Source organism: Triticum dicoccoides, chromosome 2A, assembly GCF_002162155.2.
Source record: "Triticum dicoccoides isolate Atlit2015 ecotype Zavitan chromosome 2A, WEW_v2.0, whole genome shotgun sequence".
In the NCBI taxonomy this organism is placed as follows: domain Eukaryota; kingdom Viridiplantae; phylum Streptophyta; class Magnoliopsida; order Poales; family Poaceae; genus Triticum; species Triticum dicoccoides.
In genome coordinates, this window is record NC_041382.1 from 672,995,328 (window position 1) to 673,006,430 (window position 11,103).

General features: G+C 48.0%; 2 protein-coding genes across 2 annotated transcripts; both read left to right on the plus strand.

Moving 5' to 3' along the window:
- Positions 1-540: 540 nt before the first annotated feature.
- Positions 541-5,712, plus strand: LOC119356129 (putative glucuronosyltransferase PGSIP8). The gene is made up of 5 exons (XM_037623041.1): positions 541-1,074; positions 3,036-3,291; positions 3,928-4,129; positions 4,210-4,357; positions 4,753-5,712. Exons 1-5 carry the CDS (start codon positions 803-805, stop codon positions 5,288-5,290), a joined length of 1,416 nt encoding a protein of 471 aa, XP_037478938.1. The 5' UTR covers positions 541-802; the 3' UTR covers positions 5,291-5,712.
- A 776-nt stretch (positions 5,713-6,488) lies between these two features.
- Positions 6,489-9,823, plus strand: LOC119356132 (serine carboxypeptidase-like 7). Its single transcript, XM_037623045.1, has 13 exons — positions 6,489-6,681; positions 6,782-6,927; positions 7,022-7,098; positions 7,181-7,303; positions 7,411-7,513; positions 8,134-8,171; positions 8,284-8,385; positions 8,497-8,580; positions 8,671-8,853; positions 8,959-9,152; positions 9,234-9,347; positions 9,445-9,490; positions 9,579-9,823. Exons 1-13 carry the CDS (start codon positions 6,521-6,523, stop codon positions 9,660-9,662), a joined length of 1,455 nt encoding a protein of 484 aa, XP_037478942.1. The 5' UTR covers positions 6,489-6,520; the 3' UTR covers positions 9,663-9,823.
- Positions 9,824-11,103: the final 1,280 nt, after the last annotated feature.

Sequence of the window (11,103 nt, forward strand, 5' to 3'; positions counted from 1 at the left end):
GAATGTGCAACGGAGTCTGGTGCACCGGTAGCACCAATTATCTTGGTGCACTAGATACGTTCCCCGGCGATGACGCCTCTAGGGAAGAAGTGATGACGATAACGCTTGCATGCTGTCTCGATTAGGCCTCTTTGAAGTGGCGTGTGCGGGGTATTTTATGTGTGCCGCTCAGCGGTTGTGCGAGTTTTCTCTTGGTTTTTCATAATTAACGGGTAGTTGGTTTTCACTTTTTTTTCTAATTAACCAAGCAACTATTTTCATTAACATGGGAGTTTGTCATTTTGAGGTAAAAAAAAAAAACAGATGGTGGTCAACTTCACCTCAGGTTTAAACCGGCGGACCCTGCTTTGACTAACGTGGCTGACCTGACCTGACCAGGGTTAACCCAGCCTGAAGCAAGCGGCCAGTAGCACCATGATTGAGATAGTCTGCCACGTGCCGCGCGTACTGTACGAGTCTACGGGGCACGGAGCTGTACTCGTACTCTACTTGAGCAGCTCCATTCTCGCCGCCTCCTCTGCTCTGCTACTCCCAGCAGCTCCACCTTTCCTTCCCACCCCCGCTCAAGCCGACCTGCCTGCAATCACGGAGGACAGGAGAAAAACACAAAGAGACAACACCGCGCCGCTCCAGCTCCAGCCCCCGAGGCAGCTCACCGGCGGCCATCGTCCGCCCCCTCCCCCTCCCCCGCCCATTCCCGCGCCGCCCCGCCCGCTCGCCGCCGCCTGCTGATGCTACCCGGCTCCGCCGCGGCGACACCGGCTCGCAGCTAGATCTGGCCCGCAGGAGGCTCCCGGGCGGCATGGGGCGGCTCGCGGGCCTGCGCTGGCTCCTCGTCCTCGCGTGGGCGGCGGCGGGGGCGCTGGCCGCGGAGGAGGATGGCAAGGCGGCCGTCGTGGCGCCGGGGCCGCGCCGGCACGCGTACGCGGCGATGATGTACATGGGCACGCCCCGCGACTACGAGTTCTACGTGGCCACGCGCGTCATGATGCGCTCGCTGCGCGGCTTCGGCGCCGACGCCGACCGCGTGGTGATCGCCTCGCTCGACGTCCCGCCGAGCTGGGTCCAGGCGCTGTAAGCCCTCCCCCACTCCCCCCCTTGTCGTATTTCTGCCTTGGATCGTTGGGCGGTGCCAAAAATTTCACCCCCCTGTTGACTATCGAGTAGATATTCGATGCCTAGTTTGGTTGCTTGTGAGTGTTTCTTTTTCTTCAACCTCCGGTTGCTTCGCTGGTTGACTTCGCGCTTGGTTCGTTGCTAGCTGCGTATTTATAGCTACACCTATGCTCTGTCAGTAGCAACTTGGGTAGTTCCATGCCGTATTTTGATTCGACCCCCTTCGTCTGCTGTTTCGCGTCTGAACTTTGGTTGGTCAGTGGAACGCCTTCGTTGCTGCCCAACGCCGATTGATGATTATCTGATTATTTCGCAGCAAAGATTAGTGATTATTGTTTGATTTTATGTTACAGTGTATGGATATATTCATCTGTTTCCTTCTTCTTCTTTGGTTCAAACTTGATTTTCTTCCTGTACAACTCTCTGAACATATCGGGTATCCGGTCTGAAAGGTGGTGCTCTGCCGTTGCTGAAATATGTAAAGTTCTTGCAATTTCATCTTGCATTTCTGTGAACAGTTTTGGCGCGCGGATCCTTTTCGCATTGTCCTGTTGGTTACTGTTTCTTCCCGTACTTCGGAATGCACAGACGATACATATGTTACATGCTTGCTTCTTGGAAATGGTCTTCTCTAATGGTTACTGTCGTTGAGTCGGTTGCTCTCGTATGCTTCTTGGAAATGGTCGTCTCTAATGGCACAAAGTCATTGGAGTTTGTTAGGAATACCACCTCATCTGCGTTTTGAAATATTTGTTGATAAATTGCGAGACCCGAGCTGCGAATTTCCACCCACCAATTTGAACACATTTTACCTACCTTATTGTTAACCAGTATTTCTTCACTGTAGAACATTTCGTGTTCGACCACTGATTTGTGTTTCTGTTGGATATTTGCTGAAAGCCGCAAGATTTGACCAGTCAACGTTCTATAACTTATAGAGTACTTGTTAGGTGATTAACTGACTGTGACCGCATATAGCTGTAAAAGGTAATTTCAGTTGGGCATATATGTCGTGCTGTTTAAGTGACCACATCTGGATGTCAGACTAGGTTGATTTATCTCTGTTATGGCTTGTTAGTTGGACCTACGAGATTATGGTTTCAGAACATCCTAGCTTTGTTTTGTGGTTTTGCAAGTTTTCTCTGTATCTTGGTGGCCAAAACTTTCTCCCCTGTTCCAGAGAATGTCAGCCTGTGAATTATTTTCGAATTTGGGCATTTTCACAAGTGGGCTTTAATATATGGACTAATGCATTCAAAACTTCAAGCTGTATTATGAGAAGTTGAGAGTTGTTTCGGGTTTAGAAGCTTACTACATCTGGTCCAAAATGTAGGTCCTTATAGCATTTTACCAGTCAAACATTTAAGAATTAGTGCATTCAAGACATCAAACAGTACTAGATTTATCATGAAATATACCTTTATAATATATAGTTTTCATGATGTGAGACAACGTATTCGCATGGAAATCTACGGTTGAAGTACCTACCTCCTTGAAGACTATGTCGATGTCCTAAAGACTTACATTTTGGATCACTAGAGATAGTTACTATCGAGCTGTGTATTCAACAGTATTTTTTATATGAGAACTATAACCGATCATGAACGGAAAATAGTGGCAGTATAGAGGAAACTAAGGCGATCAGGTTGCAATAAAAATGGAGCCGGGCGGGGTCACTCTCTAGTTGTGTGACAACAGTTATTATGGCAGTGCGTGAAGCATTATGCTTTTTATTTTATCTTTTAATGTAACATTCTTGTGATGCCTCATGCTACTGCTAGAATTCACATGTATTCTGAAGCAAATCATGCAGCATACATTAATTACTGTTAAATATGCTTAATCTGGAATGTACCTTTTTTTGGCATGCAGAGTCTTGATTCTGTTATTTATTTATGAATCTCCAACTGTTCCTGTAGGAAAGATGATGGTGTGAAGGTGGTCTCTGTGGATAATTTGAAGAACCCATACGAAAAACAAGATAACTTCAACTCACGATTCAAGTTGACCTTAAATAAGCTGTATGCTTGGAGCTTAGTTTCCTATGACCGAGTTGTTATGCTAGACTCTGACAACATGTTTCTCCAGAACACTGATGAATTATTTCAGTGTGGCCACTTCTGTGCAGTCTTCATCAACCCTTGCATCTTCCATACAGGCCTCTTTGTACTGAAGGTAGGATTACTTAATCAGCACACATCTCCTTTCTTCTGTAAACATTATTATCCTTTTGCAGATCTAAGACTAAAGTTGTGTTATTGCTTTGTTATTTGCAATGGTTATGAATGGAACTTTTGAGATCATTTTTGGATGCTTTGTTTGTTGTTCAGTATTTCGTTTTACGAGTGATCTAGCTGTCATTTGATGCTTCGTACTAGTTTATTTACTGTGTTGGGTTAAAAATAGATCTTTGTGGTTTTGTTGTCAACTTGTTTAGTACAGATTGTTTGTTTATCTAAATGTATTTTTTGACATAAATGTATTTATCTAAGATGCGTGATGCATAAGTTTTAGAAATACTCCATCCGTTCCAAAATAGATGACCCAACTTTGTACTAAAGTTAGTACAAAGTTGAGTCATCTATTTTGGAATGGAGGGAGTATGTATTGTGCGGACTAACTTATGTAGAAAATTTGAACCCATCTTTGTGCTGTAGAAGGACTGGTCATGGTTCTAAAACATTGAAACCCCTTTGTTATGCGCCAAAATAATTATTGTTGACATTCTCACAGTTTTTAATCAACCATTTTTCTTTCCGTTTTTTTACGAAAAGCACGACTATTCTTATGATCTCTTTCTTTTGTTTCTAGCCTTCTATGGATGTTTTTAAGAACATGCTACATGAGCTAGCTGTTGGGCGTGAAAACCCAGATGGTGCAGATCAGGGCTTCCTTGCTAGCTATTTCCCAGACTTGCTTGATCAGCCAATGTTCCATCCACCAGTTAATGGCACCAAGCTTGATGGAAATTACCGCCTTCCTCTAGGCTATCAGATGGATGCATCTTATTATTGTGAGTATGACTACCGGCCGGTATATCATTATTCCATATGCATTTTCTTGGCTAAGACTAATGAACTACACTTCTTTCAGATTTGAAGCTCCGCTGGAGTATCCCGTGTGGACCTAATAGTGTGGTTACATTTCCAAGTGCTCCATGGATGAAGCCATGGTACTGGTGGTCTTGGCCAGTTTTACCTCTGGGACTTTCTTGGCATGAACAACGTCGTGAAAACCTAGGGTGGGTGGTTTCTCTTGAAACTTTGTCATCCATGTCTCTATTACATTCTCAAACTCTGATACTAACCTTGCATGCCAGATAAGAAAAGGCTGTTTTGTCAAATGATAAGTAGCACTCATTGTGTACTGATGTGATTGATCACATGTCTTTCTGGAATCGCCATCTGTCTCTTCTTTAGAATAAGAGCTGTACTAGAATAAAACTGCACAACACAGCGTGCTATGATGCTTTTTTATCGTTTAGGATAGATTCCATAAAGTAGGGGTGGTTAAGAACTTGTGATGCCCTAAAAAATTCGCATGGGTAAAGGAGCATCATTAATTGCTATGTAGAATAATTCAGAAACGCATCATCAGTTACATTTTCTGACAATGTTTGAACTTGGTGCAAAACAGGTATTCATCAGATATACCGATGGCATTATTCCAGGCTCTACTGTACATTGGAGTCATCGCGGTGAACCGGCTAGCACGGCCCAGTTTGTCGAAGCTCTGCTACAACAGAAGAATGGAGAAAAGCACCATGTTCTTACTCACCACGCTCAGAGTAGTGGCAGCATGGTCCATACTTGCAGCCTACACCATTCCCTTCTTCCTCGTCCCACGGACCGTCCATCCGCTGCTAGGCTGGCCACTATACCTGCTCGGCTCTTTCTCCCTCTCTTTGATCGTCATCAACTTCTTCCTCCTCCACCCCCTTGCCGTCCTCACGACATGGTTCGGGATCATCGGCACGCTCTTTGTGATGGCATGCCCATGGTACATGAACGGCGTCGTCAGGGCGTTGGCGGTGTTCGCGTACGCGTTCTTCTGCGCGCCGGTGGTCTGGGCGTCCTTGGTCAAGATAATGAGCTCCTTGCAGGTCCTGATCGAGAGGGACGCCTTCAGGCTGGGGGAGCCTAACCAGACGGCCGAGTTCACCAAGCTTTACTGAGGTGGGGGCAGGACAGATACATATATGGTGACTTGTAGTGTCGTTCGATTTGATCAGCTAATCCCAGTTCATGTTGGCAATTCTGATGGCCATTTCAGCTGTACAAGTATAACCGCCGAGCTTGGGAACTACAGTTGTTGAACCTCTGTAACACGAACTGGAACCATTGGAACCCATGATGATTGTCCTCTTGGACGTGTAGATGATATATATATGGTGCCGAGGAAAAGGGGAAATTGATGCTTGTCCGCATGTGTTGGTCCTGGTTCTGCTGGGGAACATACTCCTACTAGAGTAAATGCTTTTTTGGTTTCTTGATTTGCTGTTGTCGAGGAAAAATGGCCAACACATTCCTAGCTTTCCTCTAATTGATCTGATCTCTTCAGCTCTACTATTACGAGAAATGCCCAAATCTTTTGTCACTATTGCTGTACATGATTTTGCCTCTCCATATGTCCTGGACGCCTGAATGTTTTTTTTTTTGGTTTCTATTATTACCTTCGTCCCGAATTACTTGTTTTAGATTTGTCTCCAATTACTTGTCAGACTTGTCTTAGATTTGTCCCAAATTACTTGTCAGTCTTGTCTTAGATTTGTCCCCAATTACTTGTCAGTAATTTGGGACGGAGGGAGTACATTTTAGATGCGTCTCCAATAGCATGCAGGTTGTTCGGCACGAAATTAGCCCATCAGATGTATTAGAGGTGGCACTTTTGATTGTGATTTTGCAATACTTTCGAACTAATAATGTGCAGAGCAAATGATCAAAGTCAGAATTGTTGCCTCGTGGTCGATAAGAACGTGTTCTGTGTGCTGTGTGATCACTTACAATATTGCACATGCTGTGGGCAATCTGACTTCTTTTTGGCGGGTCGCGTGAGGACCTATCTTGAGAAGATTGATCAGATCAATTTTTCTTGTCGAGACAACTAGCCACGCCTGACGCATGATATATTGATTAACAATCTAATTTGGCTGTTATTAAAGAGATAAGAGTGCAGATCATGCTCACTAATATTATACTGCTTCCTTCATCCCACGGTATAAGATCGCACTACAGAATACGTAGAAAACATAATTTGAAAAAGTCTCGCGTAGATCAGGCCCGCGGTTGTCCTTCTGCTGGCATCCGCACAAGGCGGTGCCTTGTCGTCTCAGCCTCTTGCAGAGAGCTACAAAACGGAGCAAACGGAAGCGGTTGTTGCCCACTGGCCACTACCACCTCCGAGAATGAACGGGCGGGGGCGGCTGCTGCTCTGCCTCTTCCTCTCGGCCGCGCTGACCCCGCCGTGGCAGCTCGCCGTCGCCGGAGCGGCCTCCGGTTCCAGTTCCAAGGTGGTGACCAGCCTCCCGGGGTTCCAGGGCCGCCTCCCCTTCCACCTCGAGACCGGGTACCCATTTCTCGCCTTCTTCTTCAGCTTAATTTTGGTTTCTCCACGCACCAAGGCGGATCACCTTGATCGACTCCATTAATTGGCTTCTCGACTTAAGGTACGTGGAGGTGGACGAGGAGAACGGCACCGAGCTGTTCTACTACTTCGTGGAGTCCGAGGCCGGCGCGGAGAAGGCCCCTTTCCTCCTCTGGCTCACCGGCGGCGACCGCTGCACCGTACTCAGTGGCCTCGCCTTGGAGATCGGTACACCTTGCTTACATTCTCAAGCGTGGGCTCGCCAATGCCATTGCTCTTTGACATCATATTATTCCATACATGTTAATGGCGGCAACTGCAGGTCCATTCCAGTTCGTCGCAGAGCCCTATAACGGCACCATACCGCGCCTGCAAATCAACCCCTACTCATGGACCAAGGTCGGTCCAGTTTCTGCACACTACCTGCGTACATATGCGATGCCGGTTCATTCATGAGTTGACAGCGTCCATCCATCTGCAGGTGGCAAATATCCTTTTCGTGGATTCACCGGTTGGGGCAGGATTTTCCTTTTCAAGACGACCCCAAGGCTATGATGTCGGGGAAGTGTCCACCTCGTTGCAGCTCCATGAACTCCTCATCAAGGTACAGTGGCTGCTCTGATCCACTAATTGGTCTAATTCGATTTAGTTCTTTTTGTTGTTGTTGAGGGATTGGGTACTAATTGGTTTAATCCACGTGACAATGTGTAGTTTTTCACTGACCATCCCAAGTTCCTCGCAAATCCTCTCTACATCGGGGGAGACTCTCGTGCTGGGCAACTTGTACCATTTATCGCTCAAAAGATCTCAGAAGGTAGGTATTTAGATTCTCAAATGTATATTTGATTTATTACTTAAAAGGTTTAAGCATTACACCCAGCCTCTGCATAACTAAAATGCACACAGTCACACAAAGTCCTCTGCAAGAACGAAAAAAAGATAGGCGAAATACAAAGATAGAGTCTGTATAACGCCTAAAGCGGAGGTGGGCCAATCATATGATCATGTTGCCACCCATGTTGGATAAAAGTATCCCTCGCCGTATCCTTCAAGCATGTACACACCTCCGTAAATAGGTCTCGATTCTCCACGCGTTATAGAGAGGACCATAAACGAAGAGTCCCGGTACATCTGTAGATAACCTGCATTAGAGAAGTGCTTTTGTCGTTAAAAACCTTATCATTTCTACATAGCCAAAGCGACCAAATAACGGCTAGCGCTTCCACCCTAAGAAGAGTTCTAAACCTGTGATCAATCTCATGTAACCAGTTGCCAAATACATTGGCAACACTACAAGGAGGATACAAGTCAGAAGCTATCTGGATGACTGACCATATAAACCGAGCCAATTTGCATATTTGATTAGATTTCAACCTCGATTTTTTAATTATGTTTACCTAGTTCAACTTTATATCCATGATTTGTGTTGTGCAGGTATCGAAGCTGGAAGGAGCCCCATCCTTAATCTCAAGGTAACCATCATAATTTTGGCAAAAGACTCCATGCAGTACATATCTATGCTAAGAGTTTGCATATACATCGATATAACACATGTCATAATTACGTTAATTTCGTCGCTCCCAGGGCTATCTGGTAGGCAACCCGGGTACCGGCGAAAACATTGATATCAGCTCTAGAGTGCCGTATGCTCATGGACTTGGTATAATATCAGATCAGTTACACGAGGTAATTAAACGCATCCACATCCGTTTATTCTAATATATCTGCACGCACCAAAATTTTCTGCACTCCAAATGATATGCATGTTACTCTGTCTCTCATTTTTTTCTTCTGTAGACAATATTGGGGCATTGCCAAGGAGAGGACTACATGAATCCTAGAAATACACTGTGCGCTCAATCTCTAGGCACTTTCAACAATGTAAGGACGAGATATCCGGCAAATACTTTCAAGCTGCGTACCAACTCGCTATTACCATTTGACTGAAGGTTATGTACTGTTGAATTGCAGCTCCTCTCCGAAGTTATGGCCGCCCAAATTTTGTTGGACAACTGCGTTTATGCATCTCCTAGGCCAGGCACCGAGACGGACAAGTCAGCTGGTGCTGGCCGGAAGATCCTAAGCGAGGAAGCAGTAATCGTAACAGGGAAACGAGTAAAACACCGGCCACCTCGTGTGCCATTGGGCTGCATTGTAAGCCATCATATATACAGAGCCACAGACCTCTAACCGTTGAAGTATATGTTTCCAGTGTTTGAGTTGATGACTTGATCCTGCATACGCCATGCATGGGTGCAGAGCTACACGGCTTACCTGTCGTATTTCTGGGCGAACGACGCGCTCACCCGAGACGCCCTGGGGATCAAGGACGGCACCGTGGACGAGTGGATGAGGTGCCACGACGGCGACCTGCCGTACGCCGTGGACATCGGGAGCAGCATCAAGTACCACCGGAATGTCACCGTCAACGGTTACCGTGCGCTGGTGTACAGGTAATAGGCTGCTACTGAAACTGGGATATTTGATCAGCTGAAAGCCGGAACCGGACTGAGTTTTTTGATTGGTGTCGGCAGCGGCGACCACGACGCGATTGTGCCGCACCTGGGGACGCAGGCGTGGGTGAGGTCGCTCGGCTTCCCCGTCGTCGACGACTGGAGGGCATGGCATCTCGACGGCCAGTCTGCCGGGTTCGTCATCGTTCCATTTCGATTGCCTTGCCTGCTCTGTTTTCCTCACTCGCTAACAGCGATGCCTCTGCTTGATTTATTCTTCACGGGTCTGCAGATTCACCGTAGCTTACTCCAACAACATGACATTCGCGACCGTAAAGGTAGTGGCATTTTCTGACCGCGTATGTGCCGCGCGTGGTTATTGGTGGATTACCAGTTTTGATTTGTTGTTGCGGGTTGGTTTTGCAGGGAGCCGGGCACACGGCGCCCCAGTACGAGCCCGAGAGGTGCTACGCCATGTTCAACCGTTGGATACTGGACCAGCCGCTCTAGTCCACCTGTATGTAACATCATCTAGTAGGTCTAGGATGTATATGTTCGTGTACACAGACTACCTTATTTGGTGAAGTTTGTTTGGATATATGTGGATCAGGTTTCCTGTATGGGCTTTATTAATTTATAAAGCTGGGCGGTTGCCTTTTTTCTACAAAAAATAGCTATTGAGGTTTAGAAGTTGGCTGGATGTTGATTTGCAAAGTCAAATGCAATACCATGAGAGGCATGTTACATGGAATTCCCGCGGGAGAGGGCTCAGGTGTTCACGGGTGGAAATTTCCTAAATCAAGAATGTTATCATTATGAAAACTATGTATGTGCAGCTATTTTGAGTTGGTTTGCACATACTAGATGACCCGCCGCGCCCTTCACGCAAAAAAAAAAAAAAAAAACTCGCGGACGAGAGAAGTGAAGCGAACTCTTGGAATGACCGTCATGAGAACCTGTAACGAGGATGTCCTGCCAACACCCATGACTAGTGGCGGTATCAGGCTTAGCAGCCCGGGCTGCGGCAAGGGGTGTGAGCCTTGTTTGCTACGTTAGAGCAACTCCAACCGAACAATCCATTTTGTCTGTTTAGGTCATCCGAATAAAAAAGTTGGTCCAACGAAATGATCCAAACGAACGAAGCATCCGCCTGCTGTTCGCTTGTTGTCCGTCCCGACCTAAATTGAATCCAAATTTGAGTCACAAATGGCTCTGCGACGAACAAAAGCAGACGCTCACGTCGCTCGCTCTCGTCCGCTCCAGCCCTCTCGTGTCCGGCCTGGACCCACCTATCAGCGACCCCGCACTGCCTCCACAACCGCCCCCACGAGGCCACCGGCGCAGGCCGCCGCGGCGCTCACCGGAGGCGCCATCGGCGCAGGTCGCTGCGGCGCTCACCGGCGAGGCTACCGACGCAAGCCACTGAGCCGAGCAGAGCAGCGGGGAGATTTCGCGGAACGGCAAGCGGGCGACAGGGGATCTCCGGCACTCCTCCTCCTTTCTGCGTCCTCGGCGACGCTCTTGGGACCTAGCCGGCCTAGAGCACGACGGGATGCCGGGCCGCGGCCGCGTGCGGGCCGCCGGAGCAGTCCGGCGGCGACGGCGGCGCGGAGCCATGGCGCGGGAGGGAGGAGGGGCAGCCGTGGCGTTCGCAGCGGCGGAAGGAGCACCTCCACGACCTCGCCCACCTCGCCGGAGAAGTCGAGCGGGAGCAGTCCTTCCGGCGGCAGACGTCGCGAGAGGGCCCTGGCCATTTTCTGTCAGCCCTCGTCAACGGAGCACGGCAGCCCTCGACAGCGGAGCACGGCAGCAAGCAGCGAGCAGCTCGGGCCAGAGCGCAGCGGAGCACAACAGCAAGCAGTGGCCGGCTCGGGCCGGCGCGCAGCGGAGCACAACAGCAAGCGGCGGGCGGCTCGGCATGCAGCAAGCAGCGGGCGTCTACTAGAGCAGC